General features: G+C 39.8%; 1 protein-coding gene across 3 annotated transcripts in view; it reads left to right on the plus strand.

Moving 5' to 3' along the window:
• The window catches only part of DCAF1 (DDB1 and CUL4 associated factor 1), a 49,712-nt gene that overhangs the window by 11,841 nt on the left and 22,215 nt on the right, over window positions 1-15,656 (plus strand). For all 3 annotated transcript variants that reach the window (XM_026673256.2, XM_087954944.1, XM_087954945.1), the window contains exons 4-15: window positions 189-262; window positions 1,517-1,630; window positions 2,423-2,560; window positions 2,953-3,426; window positions 4,118-4,219; window positions 6,260-6,418; window positions 7,182-7,358; window positions 8,071-8,280; window positions 8,931-9,100; window positions 11,879-12,003; window positions 12,867-14,127; window positions 14,448-14,646. In XM_026673256.2, the coding sequence (XP_026529041.1) occupies window positions 189-262; window positions 1,517-1,630; window positions 2,423-2,560; window positions 2,953-3,426; window positions 4,118-4,219; window positions 6,260-6,418; window positions 7,182-7,358; window positions 8,071-8,280; window positions 8,931-9,100; window positions 11,879-12,003; window positions 12,867-14,127; window positions 14,448-14,646 (3,203 nt within the window). The remainder of the gene's footprint in view (window positions 1-188; window positions 263-1,516; window positions 1,631-2,422; window positions 2,561-2,952; window positions 3,427-4,117; window positions 4,220-6,259; window positions 6,419-7,181; window positions 7,359-8,070; window positions 8,281-8,930; window positions 9,101-11,878; window positions 12,004-12,866; window positions 14,128-14,447; window positions 14,647-15,656) is intronic.

Consider the following 15,656-nt stretch of genomic DNA (forward strand, 5'->3'; position numbering starts at 1 on the left):
CAATATTTCACTTCAGTTGATTTGTGGGTGGAAATTTTTGAATTGTCAAGATATTCAATTAATCATATTTAACTTCAGTTAGCAAACATATTGTTTTACATGTTTGTTTTATTTTCTTTGCATTGTTTCTATTTAGGTTTGTTAGTGAGTGTATGGTCTATTAATTGATACTGTTGTCTGTTTTACAGGTCGAGCAGACCCAAAATGTATGCTTGGACATTTGCTGAGGATTCTTTTCAAGAATGATGATTTCATGAATGCAGTGGGTTTGCCCTTTGAATTTATGTATAGATTTCTCCTTGGCAACCGGTAGCTAGTAACTTCTTACTTATTTTTTGTTTTGCCAAGATGCAAAAAGTGGTCTTAAGGGATTCATTTTGTTTTAGATTCATTTTCTGTTGAAAGAGGAATGCAATTTCCAAAACAGTATAAAATTTGCATCAGTCTGATTCATTCAAATCATGATGCAAGCAGCATAAAAAGAGTCTTTTCTTTATTAACTCTGTCTGTCTTCTCTCTGCCTACCAAAGGGCCCTTTGCCTCCTGTATTTTCCAGAAAATTACAAATTCAAGGTGGTTATTGAAATTGAAGTAGATTCCAGTAAACTGAAATAATTTATGTACAATAACAAGTGGACTTAAGCTCTAACTTTGAACCTTACATTTTGCAAAAACTGATAAAGACTAATGTATTGAAGAATTCAAAAGCCTGGATAGGTTACCATACTTACAGATGTAATATGTGCAGCAGAATCCTGTGCGTAAGTGGCGCAGTTGAATTAAGTGTACTTAAATTTTAAGTACGGTAAATGCTCTTAGAATTGTAATCTTATATTGTGTTTCTATGTAATTTAAGGCTATCAAGACTCTTACAATGCTAATGGAGGAACCTAAACAATTCCACTTTTTAAAAATTGATAATAGTAATAAAGCATAATATAGATTTGAAAACTTTTTGATGTGGGTGGTTCTTGGCTTGTGCAATAAGACTGATTTTTGCAGATTTAACTTTTTCCCACCATATCTTGTCCTGAAGTTATTGGCTCCAGAGAATCAGTGATCCTATGAATGAAACATTGTAGGAGAGATTCAATTCAGATCCTTCCTTCCTTCCTTCCTTCCTTCCTTCCTTCCTTCCTTCCTTCCTTCCTTCCTTCCTTCCTTCCTTCCTTCCTTCCTCCTCCCCTCCCTCCCTCCCTCCCTCCCTCCCTCCCTCCTCCTCCCTCCCTCCCTCCCTCCCTCCCTTCCTCCCTTCCTCCCTTCCCTCCCTTCCCTCCCTCCCTCCCTCCCTCCCTCCCTCCTTCCTTCCTTCCTTCCTTCCTTCCTTCCTTCCTTCCTTCCTTCTTTCCTTCCTTCCTTCCTTCCTTCCTTCCTTCCTTCCTTCCTTCCTTCCCTTCTTCAAATGCAGCCTCTGCTGGACTGGTATTCTTCCCATAAGTAGAAAGGCATTCAGATCTGACATGTAATTTTTTTCTTTCTTTAAGAAATAAGTCAAAAACGTTTCTTCTTCTTTTAGCTGGTAAATGCTTACGTCATGACAAGCAGAGAACCACCACTGAACACAGCTGCCTGCCGACTCCTGTTGGACATTATGCCTGGGCTAGAAACTGCTGTTGTCTTTCAGGAGAAGGTATGGGGTGTAGGAAGATAGACCTGGAAGCAACTTGGTGCAGATCTTAGCAGACTCTGCTCTGACAGTTTTGGGAGGCTGGTAACAAGAATAAATTCCAAGTGTCTGAAAACTTCACTTCTGGCACTGTCAACAGTATATCAATTAATTGACTCCAGATGATAGCTATCTTTATTTTGAAAGCTAAAATTCTGTTCATTTATTCAAAAGCCACCTTTCCTAAGTAATTCTGAGCAGCTTACAGCCGTGATGGCGAACCTAGGGCATGCCTGCCAGAGGTGGCACGCAGAGCCTTCTCTCTTGGTGTGCGAGCCATCGCCCTAGCTCTGCTCTGCTGCACATCATGCATACGCCGGTCAGCTGGTCTTCGGGTCTCTGCTGTGCATGCATGGGGCATGCATGGGGAGTGGGGCACACATGCAGGGGTTGTGCATGCATGTGGGAGGCATGGGGGTCACGCGCGGGGGTGCAGGGGGGGTCACGTGTGCATGCGCGGCGAGGGTCGCATGTCCAGTTTAACAAGTGCTTGTCCTTTTTTAGTAAGGAAGTCTTACTGCGAAAAAATTCAAAGAAAACTATAGCTTAAAAAATCATTCTGGATATGCATTTATTACTTTAAATGTTGATCATATCAACAACTTCATCTACTTTTTTAATCTGAAAAGTTTCTTTTCGGAACAAAGCCCAGTATAGATTATGGGACTTATATGTGAGTAGATGTTGTATTGGAATGTAAGCTGTGAATAATTTAACTTGTCTAAATACATCTCTCTTGTCCCCTCTTTATTCTAGGAAGGCATTGTTGAGAATCTCTTCAAATGGGCACGAGAAGCTGATCAGCCTTTAAGGACATTCGCAACGGGGTTGCTTGGAGGTGCCATGGAGAATCAAGATATTGCTGCCAACTATAGAGATGAGAATTCTCAACTGGTAAACAGGAAATATCCATAACATATTGTAGACAAGTATTGAACAGTGTGATTGGAGCAGAAAGCCCTAAGATTTTATTTAACCCCTGGAGCATTATCACATTGAATGTAGAAAAACTGCAGCAATGTTGCATGTTACTATTCAACAGCAAATTTTAGAAATGTCCTTCTTTGCAAATGGAGAAAACAGATTCATATATCAGCATGTTTGATTTTACAATATAACTTTTCCCCAACTCTAGTTTCCTGTCTTCCCTCACATTATTAGAATAATAATATGTGATCTTAAGTTTTGCAAAGCTAGTGTATTTAAATATTTAACATTTGAAGTTAAATTGATTTCGGGATAGCAGAAGTGTGTTAAAATGATGTATGTTCAACTCTTTATGAAAGGTGGCATTTGTCCTTCAACGTTTGCGAGAGCTGCAAGTCATTGAAATGAACACAAAACATGAAAATAAGCGTCCCAGTCCTCGAAAAGTGCCATCTGACCCCTTGCTGCCTCTAGATGAAGAAGCTGTGGACATGGATTATGGGGAGATGGCTGTGGATGGTGAGCAGGAGGAAGTGACAGGAGACATGGAGATTTCATTTAACCTTGACTCAAATCACAAGACAAGTAGTCGGGTAAATTCTGCTGCAAAAAAATCAGGGAAGCAACACGAAAAAGAGAATTTCCGAAAAGCAAAACAAAAACTCGGCTTCTCTTCTGAACCAGAAAGGATGTTTGTTGAACTGTCCAATAGCAGCTGGTCTGAGATGTCTCCTTGGGTGATTGGCACAAATTATAACCTGTACCCCTTGACCCCCGCCATAGAGCAACGACTGATTCTGCAGTATCTGACTCCTCTAGGGGAGTATCAAGAGGTAGGTTTAAAAAAGCTGGAGGATATGTGATAATTGCATTTCTTTTAGGAAGAAATTAAACTGTATTATGGAGTATCGTAATCTGTTCAAGGTATGTTCTTATGCAGAGGCATTCTACAAAGAGCATAAGATAATCTTTGGAGCTGTCTTTCGAATTCACTGTGCTTTGTTATGTGCTTGCCTTAGAACAGGACGTTAATGTTTCGATCATATTATAAATACCCCTTTATTATAAATAAAGATACCCCTATAATACAGACTCCTTTATTGTAAAGAAAAATAGATCATATTATAAATAATGCATGTGTTGGAAAGAAATACCGAGGTAATATAACGGAACAACATTCTAGCCCCCCCCCTCCCCCCCCTACGTATTTTAATCTAAAAATATACGAGAGGAAATGGCTAGCTGCACAGTAAGCACCATCCTCAAGATTACATAACACAGGGATGTCAAACCGTTGGCCTGCAGGCCAGATGCGTCATGCACAGGTCATGCCCACCCCAGCTCCGTGAAGGAAAAAATGTCACGATACGTCATGTGATATCAATGTGGTGTGGAAGGTTTGACACCCGTGACTTAGCAGAAATCTTGGTCAACTATACTTTGTCTCTGGCTGCTTCTAAATTTAGGAGAAAAAAATATTTAAGATGTGTATCTTAAAAGTATGTTGTACATTTCTCCCAACAGTTGCTGCCTATCTTCATGCAACTTGGATCAAGAGATTTGATGATGTTCTATATTGACTTGAAACGGACCAATGATGTACTGCTTACTTTTGAAGCTCTAAAGGTATGAATAGCATTATGAACTGTTTGTTCACAGACACAGGAGGCCTGGTGGCCCAGTATCAGTGTAATGTAGTTGGGTGGAAGTATTGCCATTGCTATTTGGATGGAATATTATGAATGTTGAGGTGCTAGTTTGGAAGAAGTTGGACTGATACTGATTGACAACTGGTACAGAAAAAGCATCAGCTCTGAATGCTTACTTTTTTCCTTTAAGGTTTTGAAATATTTACCCCTTGTTTCTGTTCTTTGCAAGCTATCTATTTTAAGAGCTATACAGTGCTCCAGATTAAAGACAAAAAATGTTTTAGTGATGTTGAAACTCACAGATTTCTTATGTATGTTATAAATGTTGAAATGTTAAACAGAGTGAAAGGCTGGATGTTCCAAACCTTCACTCTCAGAACCTGCCTTGATTCCCTCACCTGCTCCTACCTCCTGGTATGGCTTGCAGGTGCCAGGATCTGTCTTCTAGGGCAGGGGTCCCCAACCACCGGGCCGTGGACCGGTACCGGTCCGTGGAGCACTCTGTACCGGGCCGCAAAGAAATTTTTTTTTAAAAAAATGGCGGCTTTCTTCGCCTTCGGTGAATGCTGCTGGGATCAGGGATCAAGGACACAAATGAAAGAAGGGGAGGGAGGAAGCAACCAAAGCCTGTCCTGCTCTCCGGCTCAGCGGCTTCGGTTTCCTCCCGCCTCGTTCCTCTCTCAGTCGCTCTCTCGCTCCTCCACCAGCCCAGGAAGAATAATAACTATTCGCCTCTTTTTTCAGCCGAAGCTGCTCCCAAACAACCAGAAACGCAGGCAGGCAGGCAGGCAGGCAGAGACGGAGCACTGGATTGAACCCCGCGCGGGCGGGTGGGGTGGGGTGAACGGGCGCTTCGGAGGAGGTGCGGCGACAGGAAAAGCCACCCCCCGGCTTCTTTGAAGCAGTTTCTTCCTGGGCTGGATGTTAGAGGTCCATCGTAGCTCTGAATGATCCCTAAACAAGGACTACAGGAGCTTCCTAGGGAAAACACACTGACTAAATGCTCCTCATTCAATTCCTCTTTTCACCAAACAGAGATAAGAGAAACATCTGCATGAAATTTTGTAGCTACACAGCTGGGCAAGACCTAGAACTAGAGAGACTGCAGTCAGGTGTCTTTAATGCTAGTTGTAGGGTAAACAAAAAGTTTTGGGAATGGAAAATAGAATCCCCCCCGCCGGTCCTTGAAAAAGTGTTTCTGCTTGAAATTGGTCCCTGGTACAAAAAAGGTTGGGGACCACTGTTCTAGGGAACCTCTTAAATGTGGGATCTACCCCATAATCCAGTTGTGTGTGTGTGTGAAAGAAGTGTTCTTTGACTCTGTGCTGCATTTCGGGTAAATGTCTTTGCTATGCAGTATAGACTGCATGATGTCCAGAAGGTTTGGCCTTTATTTTCTGTTTTCCTTGGTGTATAAATCCAACTCATAGAATATCACTAATAAAGCAGCTGGTAAGTTAATTTAAAAACAAAGTGTTAACCAAATGTGCCTGATTTGCAACAAATCATGAGCCTTCTATTCAAAATATACAGATCACAATGAGTTAATACAGATACAAAATTCTGAAGAAAAAACATGTTCATGCACATAGATGCTGATTTTAAACTGAAAGCTCTTACTGGAATTCTTGCTGATTTCAGTTCAATCCATCTTGCTGAAGAGAATTTTGTGAGATTTGTGCTTGGAAAAAGCATTTTCAATTTTGGTTGTTATCAGAAGATTGACATATATTGATACTCCAAATAAGCCTGTATATTTAAATATTATGTAATGGTTATGTAGTGCTTGGGGACAGAACATTACCCATTCAAACTTTACAAAAGCATTTGAATTGGAGCCTGTTCTTATTTAAATAAGTGTTTCTTAAAGAGAGTGATGAAGGAAAATCTTATTTTTCTCAATTCTTCATAGGACACAAGAAAGAATATTTCATTTGTAGTGGAAAGCTTTGCTCAGTTGATTGTAATTAGTTCACTTGCCTTTTAATTGACAATGGTTTTATGCATTTGTCTGCAGTATTTGGCATCTCTGCTGCTCCACAACAAGTTTGCAACGGAGTTTGTTGCTCATGGAGGAGTACAGAAGCTACTGGAGATTCCTCGACCTTCTATGGCAGCCACAGGTGTCTCCATGTGTTTATACTATTTGTCTTACAATCAGGATGCCATGGAAAGGGTAAGAGCACATCCTGCCACCAGAGGCCATATGCTTTGAAAAGTGTTTGCATATTTCAGATGGGGACTAGAATGTTCCAGCTCTCCTCATCTTTGGAATTTCCAGCATAAATATTTTGAGTGCACTTGTGGGATAGCTTATAATAGGATAATAGTCACTGGCAAGCTGCTGAAGTAGGGAGCAGGTCATCCATTAGATAAATATCTTTATTGAAAGGTGAGTTTTATTGCTTGCATAAAGTATCCTGTTAATTTCAGCCAAATTTTTAAATTTGGCTTGAAAATTAGTGTGCCAGAGTCTTCACTACCTAAAGACAGCAATAGTTAAGTTACATACTTATTCATGTAATATCACATGGATTTTATTCAACTCTTATTTCAGCAAGGTATATCCACTGGTTCTAAAGAAAACATTGCACAGCTTTTAATGTTTTTTATCAGAATTCTGTGGTGTGTTGTTTTGACTTTGACTGTTGGTTTCAACTGTTATCTTCCAAGCATAGAGACCCTGTGTTTATGTTAACCACTTATTTATTTTTTGTAGCAGTGTTTTTATTGGAATTTGGATGTATTCTGTATTTGTATCTTGAATGTTCATTTTTGACTTTTGTTCAGTTCAAAGACTCCAAAAGTTTTTAAGCTGTGTGTCATCTTGTAAGTAAAACGCTATCCCTTTCATCACAGCAGTTGCTGGAGGATTTGGTCTACATTTTGCTCCCTTTACTAAAAGTACAAACAATCACAAGTGTTTTATTGTTCTGTAGGTATGCATGCATCCCCACGTACTATCAGATGTTGTGAACTACACCTTGTGGTTGATGGAATGCTCTCACGCATCGGGCTGCTGCCATGCTACCATGTTCTTTTCTATTTGTTTCTCGTTCCGTGCAGTTTTAGAGCTCTTTGATAGGCATGATGGATTACGGCGCCTAGTTAACTTGGTAAGTCTTAAAATGGTTGTGTTTTGCTTTTCTTAAGTACTTCATCAGAACAGGTGCCTTCCTTTTTTTGGATGGCAAAGTTGAGTGTCATTAAGGTACTGGCCTTTCAGCTTGATTCCGCTTTGTGTTAAACAGAAACTTAAGGTCGCGTATAGTTTCTGAGAGCTGATTGCGGCTCTAAGACACAGATTTCAAAATCGATTGTGTCGCCTGACGTATCATGACCTATTGTGACTTTTTTGCCTTTGTGGAGCCAGAGTGGGCATGGCCTGTGCTGTGCATGACACATATGGCCCACAGGCCACTATTTTGACAGGCCTGCTCTCCTTCAAAAGTTGCCACCAAATAATAATAATCAATATACCGGAAACTCAATTTAGCCACCCTGTTCTCAAAGGCAAATGTGGCTTTCTGTCCAAAAACAACTTACCCATATTTCATTTAGATACTTTGTGTGATACTTTGTACAATGAACATTGAGTCCATACCTGCAAATTAGCACCTCATGGTTTTAGAAGGATTCCTTTTTGTAAGGTTGGTTGTATGAAAATTTGAACAAAACAATCAGCAAGCTAAAAAGCAGGAGGGATATGTGTGTGTGTGTGTGTGTGTGTGTGTGTCTAAATGAACTTGCTAACCAATATAAGATAATGAATCTTTAGATGTTAGAAATAAAACTGCAATAAACCTGTTTTTTCTCCCTTCATTTTAGATTAGCACTCTTGATATCTTAAATTTGCAAACCCAAGGTGCACTGCTAAGTGACGATGAGATCTTTGCTAGCCGTCAGACTGGAAAACATACTTGTATGGCCATGCGCAGGTATTTTGAGGCACATCTTGCCATCAAAGTAGAGCAAGTGAAGCAGTCACTTCAACGTACAGAAGGTGGAATTCTGGTCCATCCACAGCCTCCATATAAGGTAGGCAGTACATTGCTGGAAGTAATAAACTTCTAGCTCTTGCTTGCCTTTTCAAGATAACCACTATAGATATCAAAAAGTGTTTTCAACTATATCTAATACAGCAACTGCATTTCTTCCAGGAATACAAGGTCCTTGCTGTCATTGTGTTTGGCATCTCATAGACCAATTTAGGGCATATTCTTTCTGGGGCTGCAATTTAACTAGCACTTTTCAGTTTGCTGTGGGGATCCAGTTCAATGCATAGAATCCTCATCCTCCTCTAGAATATTATCTGTAGAATCTGATTGAATTTTTCCATTGATGGTTCTGTTACTCCAAACTTTTCTTTGTAAAGACCACAAAATCTACATTTTTTACAATCTACTAATAAACGAAGAGTTTTTTAAAAAAATATTGAATGCTTTTGGATTTGCAATTTAAAATAATGGATCAGGTCATTGGGTTTTTAAACATATGCTCCCGTTCTTATTTTGTGCTTTTATAGATTTTAAATTTTGTGTTAAGTTTTTCAATATCACCATGATTTCCCTAGTGAAAAGGGAGGATAGATTTTTTAAAAATCCAACAACCTATTTTATAAAGTGTTTGTCTTACTTTTTCTAGGTAAGTGATGATAAGGCTATTAAAATGTTTGCTTCTACTTGCAGGCTTGTTCCTATACTCATGAACAGATTGTGGAAATGATGGAGTTTTTAATAGAATATGGACCAGGTCAGCTCTATTGGGATCCAGCAGAGGTGTTTCTCAAGCTGTGTTGTGTACAGCTCATGCTTCAGCTTATTTCAATAGCGTGCAATTGGAAGACTTACTATGCAAGGTGAGAGAACAACAGGATATGAAATCTTATGAAACACCTTATAAGTTTCCATCAGGATGGAGCTGGCAGTTGTTCCAGGACTACTAGCCTCTGTGGTTAATATATATCTTTATTAATATTAAATACAGTTTGTTTGTACTCCACAGACTTCTGGAGTTGCCTGTAAAGTTGATAGAAACAAATACACTCTTTTGTTTTTTAATTTTATTGGTTTTTAAAAACAAACATAAACAAAACATAAAAACATCAAGCTATCTTCCATAGGTGTACATACAGTGTGCCGGTTGGTTTACAAATTGTTTTGTGCTTCCATTTCATAGTCTTCAATTACAATTGCATTGCATATAATCTCATATTTTCAATCAAAAATTAAATACCTTGGTATCATTATTAATCAATCATTTGACTATACTTTTATTCATTCATGTTCTACAAGATAACCATAATTTACTTAATTTATTTTATAACAGTTCATATTATCATCCCAAATCTATCCTAAAATCATTTTGTAGATATAATAAGAAAGAAGTACATCTTTACATCTTTATTATTTTCTAAAAGTCTACATATTTCATTACTGTATTTTATTATCTAACCATTGATAGAAAAGATCCCAAATTTTATAAAATTGTTTATCTTCTTGTTCTCTAATTTCAAATGTCAATCTACTCATTTCAGCACGTTCCAATATTTTCTTAATGATTTCCTCCTGTGGTGGTATTTTCTCATTTTTCCAGTTTTTAGCAAATACAATCCTAGCCTCTGTCAACACGTTTACAATCAGGTATTTCAAGTCTTTACTATATATTTCAGGTAAAATTCCCAATAAAAATATCTCTGGTTTCAAGTCTATATGTTTTTTTGTCATTTTTTCCAACCACATGTGGATTTTAGTCCAGTATTTTTTAGCAGCCGCACAAGTCCACCACATATGGTAATATGAGCCAGGTGTCTGATGACATTTCCAACATTTTTCAGATTTATTCTTGAACATTCTTGCTATTCTTGTCAGGGGCAAATGCCACCTGTAAAACATCTTATACAAATTTTCTTTATATGCTGTTGACATTGTCATTTTATAATTTTGAGACCACAATTTTTGCCATTTCTCTAAATCAATCCCATATCCAAAATTCTTCCCCCAAGCAATCATAGTTTAACTTCTTGTTCTTCTAGTTTAATTTCTAATAAATATCCATACAATTTTTAATCACCTTTTCATCAGTACCTGTCAAAATCTTATCTAAGTCAGTTTATCATAGAAACCTTCTGTTTTAGAATCTTTATTATACCTTGAATGTATTTGCGCATATGAAAACCAATTCATCTTTATACCTTGTTCCTCTAGTTTTTGCATAGATTTAAGTTCACCCTTTTCATTCAATATTTCACCATATCTAACTGTTTGTTCCTTTTTATATATTATAGGATACGAAAATGCTTCAATAGTCGATAACTAGACTGGAATTTTCAAATAACATTGTCTTTTAATCTTCTCCCAGTTTAACCACAGAGACTCCCGTATATAATGTCTTCTAAAATACCCCTGTGTTTTAGTTCCTTTGTACCATTAAAAAAAAGGCTTTTAAGGCTTTCCCTTTAAAATAAAAAGCAAACGTAGAGATTGGACTTCCAAAAAAACAAAAAACAAAGACAAGCTCCAACAAAGCCAAAAACCCAAATAGTTATTACAAAAAAAAAAAGATTAAAAAAAATACAATAAAGCTGGTGAGGAGGGATAGCACAACTTAGGAAAAGTAAAAAGGGCACACTGCACTTTGTTTGATTATCCAAGGCTCTTATTATAACTCTCTTCTCCAAAAACTTATCACCTTTTTCCCCCTACGTTTCAACACCAGACTCCAGCTGTTGATAGAAACCCAGAAGAGCACCTGCAATAATACTCTCCCATGCTCTTCCCTCTATCTTATCAAATAGCAATGTCCTTGAAAAAGAGTCTCAGTTCTTTCTTTCTCAGCTTTGTCTGGTCACAGGGAAATAGAATATTTTCAAGCCTCTAGTTGGCAGTGTTACAAAGTTTCTTTGCTCTCACTTTCCCCCTCCTTTTCCGAGCAGGATATAATAAGAATTAATAAAAAAAGAAAAAAATATTTTTTTAAAAAATGAAATAACTAAAGGGAGCCTCTAGCCTAAAATATTACAAAATCAAAAAGGAGAAGAAAAAAATAGATGTAAACGAAAAAACCAGTCCAGTTTCAAAATACAAGATCATATATAGAAAATCCAGCAATGAGGAAAAAAAACCAAAAAACATTACTTTGACATTCCTGTTTAAAATCGCCGCTTAATCACTTCTGTCAAAACTTTTACAGATTCTTTCTTTTCCTTAGGGTGTCCTTTCAGATCTTAGAATAAAAAAAAGTTCTCACCAAACCGGCACACTCTCTCTTTCTGTTCTCTTCCGTTTCGGAGCTGTCCCAACTTCAGCAGCTTTAATGGCTGCCTCTTTGCCGCTGGCAAGAAGAGCTTCTGGATCTACCAGGGACTTTGCGGTATCCCTGGGATCGACAGGATGCACTCTTCACTTTCACCGTCTCTTCGGGACGATTTAGATCCGATAGGACCGTCCAGGAGCAAAGATATCGGCAGCGATCTCAGACCTCCAAGATCGCATGCCGTATCGTCGCGACGCCACCTCCGCCCCCGACACCCTTTTGTTTTTGTAAAGGTCTTATCCTGTGAATTTATTCAGCTCACTTTTCCTTTAATACGTTTGATAATGCTTTGAGTTATATGTATTTCATTTTTGTTTACCAGAAACGACACAGTGCGTTATGCGTTGGATGTTTTGGCCATCCTCACTGTGGTTCCAAAAATTCAATTACAGTTAGCTGAAGCAGTGGATACCGTGGATGAGGGAGGAACATCTATTTCTATTGTGGGTATGTGAAACCTAATCTCTTGGTGTGCTTCCTATGAATACTTGTACCAGTGTAAAACTTTTAAATTCTGAGCAAATGAACTGTAACTAAGGATCCTCTTGACTGCATGACTCAGTTAGTACAAACTTGTTTCTCTTTTTAACTGGATGGTTTCATTTGTCTGAACAGATGAACTCAGACGGTGGTGGGAGGGGGGCATTTGTAGGATATTGCTGCTTTTGTCAAAGTGATTAAAACAGTATGACATCATATGCTTCACTTCTTTTGTACATGTGCGACAACATGTAAGAAGCATGTTAAAAAAGAATAGGGTTTGTATTATACATCACTCTTTTCAGCAGTCTGCCCTCTGCCTCTCACCAAAGTGTATAGATAGATTTGAAAGGGAAACTAGAAGCAAAAATATCGGGTTCGTCGTTGGCTCTTTTTCTCTCTCACACACACCAGCTTCAGAGTTTTCACTTTCAATTATTTGGTCGAATTATACGCTCCTAATCATTATTGTGAGAGAATCTAGTGCTATACCGTTAAGAATTATCTGAGAGAATGCGATGTTCAAGTGATTGTTAGAATGAAGCTGCCTTCAACACTCTTTTTGATTGCTCTATTATTAATCCTTATAGGAGTTTCTTTATTTCATACCGATTGGGTCTGTTGAGATTCAGGTGAGAAAAATAATGTTTAGTCTGTATTGGGTATTGCTCAGCATTTTCACTGGATAAACTCAGATTTTTGCACCATTACATGAGTCGAAAGATATATCACTCCTATAATGTACAAACTGAGCCATCATTCTCTTACACTAATGTGTAATACATTTTACTTGCTAACGTTTCACTTAATTTTTTTTTTCTTTTTTCCAGGTATCAGCATCATTTTGGGGCTTGCCGAGGGTGAATTTTTTATTCACGATGCAGAAATCCAGAAATCTGCCCTTCAGATCATCATTAATTGTGTCTGTGGTCCAGACAATCGCATCTCCAGCATTGGCAAATTTATCTCTGGCACACCTCGTCGCGCACTCCCCCAAACACCCAGGAATAGTGAGCATACTTTGGCCAAGATGTGGAACGTGGTGCAGTCAAACAATGGCATCAAAGTGCTGTTATCATTGCTCTCTGTCAAAATGCCCATTACAGATGCAGACCAGATCCGAGCATTGGCCTGCAAAGCCCTGGTTGGGTTGTCGCGAAGTAGTACGGTCCGGCAGATCATCAGCAAGCTGCCCCTGTTCAGCAGCTGTCAGATCCAGCAGTTAATGAAGGAGCCTGTGCTTCAGGATAAGCGCAGCGAGCATGTCAAGTTTTGCAAATACGCTGCGGAGCTGATAGAGCGTGTCTCAGGAAAACCCTTGTTGATTGGGACCGATGTCTCTCTGGCCCGACTGCAGAAGGCAGATGTGGTGGCCCAGTCGAGGATTTCATTTCCTGAGAAGGAGCTGCTCCTTTTGATCAGGAACCATCTCATCTCTAAAGGGCTAGGAGAAACTGCTACCATCCTTACAAAGGAGGCAGATCTACCCATGACAGCAGCTTCTCATTCCTCTGCCTTCACCCCAGTTCCTGCCACCTCATCTCCTGTGTCTCTGCCTCGTACCCCTCGCATAGCAAATGGCATTGCGGCCCGGTTGACTAACCATCCTTCTGTTGCTTCTGTTGCTTCCTCTGTTCACCCTCAGCCAAGGCCAGCTGGCTGCCAGGGCCCTCTTGCACTGCCAGGCCCATCTCACGCCACCAACATCCCAGTGATTGGCAGGATTAGCTTTATCCGTGAGAGACCATCTCCCTGCAATGGCAGAAAAATCAGAGTGCTTCGGCAAAAATCAGACCATGGCGCCTACAGTCAGAGCCCAGCTATCAAAAAACAGCTGGACAGACACCTTCCTTCCCCTCCCACCTTGGACAGTATAATCACAGAGTACCTTAGGGAGCAGCATGCGCGCTGCAAAAACCCTGTAGCTACTTGTCCCCCCTTTTCTCTGTTTACACCCCACCAGTGTCCTGAGCCAAAACAGAGGCGCCAAGCGCCAACTAACTTTACCTCGCGGCTGACCCGCAGGGCAGCCTTCCCAAAGTATGGCGGGGTAGATGGTGGATGCTTTGATAGACACCTTATATTTGGCAGGTAAGGAAGATGGTTCTTTATTCCTACGATTTTTTTGGGCCATGCCATTTAGAAAGTGGATTTGGGTGCCTTACCGTGGCTTGGACAAAACTGATTGCCTTGGGACCACAAGGAAGACTTTGTTATATCATCTCTGTACCATTGCTGAGCTATTGACAAGATCCTTCTTCCTTTATGAAGAAAGCTGAAGCCGTGTCTTTTCTCCTAGCAGACTAAGATGCAGCTGCCCAACTTCAGTCGCGTTGGGCCATTGCTTCTGTTTCTCCTTTTCCCCCTCCTGAAAATTAATTTTCTCACTTAGTTGCTCTTTCATATCCCAGGTTCCGTCCAATTTCTGTGTTCCGGGAAGCAAATGAAGATGAAAGTGGCTTTACGTGTTGTGCATTTTCTGCACGGGAGCGATTCCTGATGTTGGGCACTTGCACGGGGCACCTAAAACTCTACAATGTCTTTAGCGGGCAGGAGGAGGCCAGCTACAAGTGTCATAACTCTGCTATCACGCACCTTGAACCATCCAGGGTAAGGAAAAGGCTGAGAATATTCAGGTCGGGTGTGCTTTAATAATAGTACTCTCTCTTTAAGAAGGATTGGGCAAAACTCCAGTAATGAGAAAACATGACAAGATTGTGTGGATAGCACAACAGAGATTGGATGTTACAGCCTGATTTTATTGACTGATTTTACAGCCTGATTTTATTGTCAATAAAATCAGGCTGTAACATCCAATCTCTGTTGTGCTATCCACACAATCTTGTCATGTTTTCTCATTACTGGAGTTTTGCCCAATCCTTCTTAAAGAGAGAGTATTATTATTAAGTGGAATTTTTAGTAATTGCTTAAAATATAGGTAGTCCTTGACTTACGATCATAATTGAACCTGGAATCTTGGTTGCTAAGTAAAGGGATCTTTAAGTAAGATGTTACATGACCGGTTTCAGGTGTTAAGTGATTGTACAGGTTGTTTAGCAATCCTATGTAGGGAGTGCAAAGTGCCCCAGGGGCGGGGAAGGTGGGAAGAGAACCTCCCTAGGCTCTGTTCAGAAGCTGCAAATGCTCCCTGCTGAAATCCAAGCAGGAGGGAGAGAGACACATGACATGCATGCGGCTTCTCAGGGCCCCCCACCTGCCCTCCGTTCTCCTTAACTTATTTCGCTGCATCTCAGCTCTCCGCTTGGGAGTTCCTTCTCAGCTGGGAACTGGCTGGAAGAGCTGCCTGCCGAAGAACGCCTTTCATATTGACTTTCTGGGGAAGCCGGCAGAGAAGACAATCAGATGATTGTGGGGTGCATGACAAGCAGTTATAAGTGTGAACAGGTGGAAAGCACCCAAATCATGATCATGTGACCAACAACGGGGGTGGGGGGGGGGCAGTGTGATGTTTTAATAATGGCCATAAATGCTTTACAGCTGTAAAGCAACCTTTTTGAGGATGTTGTAATTTTTAACGGTAGTTAAATGATATAGGATAGGATAGGATAGTAATGATACAAATGATACAGCTTAGGGCATGTAGGAAGGACTTCTTAAAA

This window comes from Notechis scutatus, chromosome 2 (genome assembly GCF_049901735.1).
Source record: "Notechis scutatus isolate UNSWTSFEM ecotype Mainland chromosome 2, rNotScu1.2, whole genome shotgun sequence".
NCBI lineage: Eukaryota > Metazoa > Chordata > Lepidosauria > Squamata > Elapidae > Notechis > Notechis scutatus.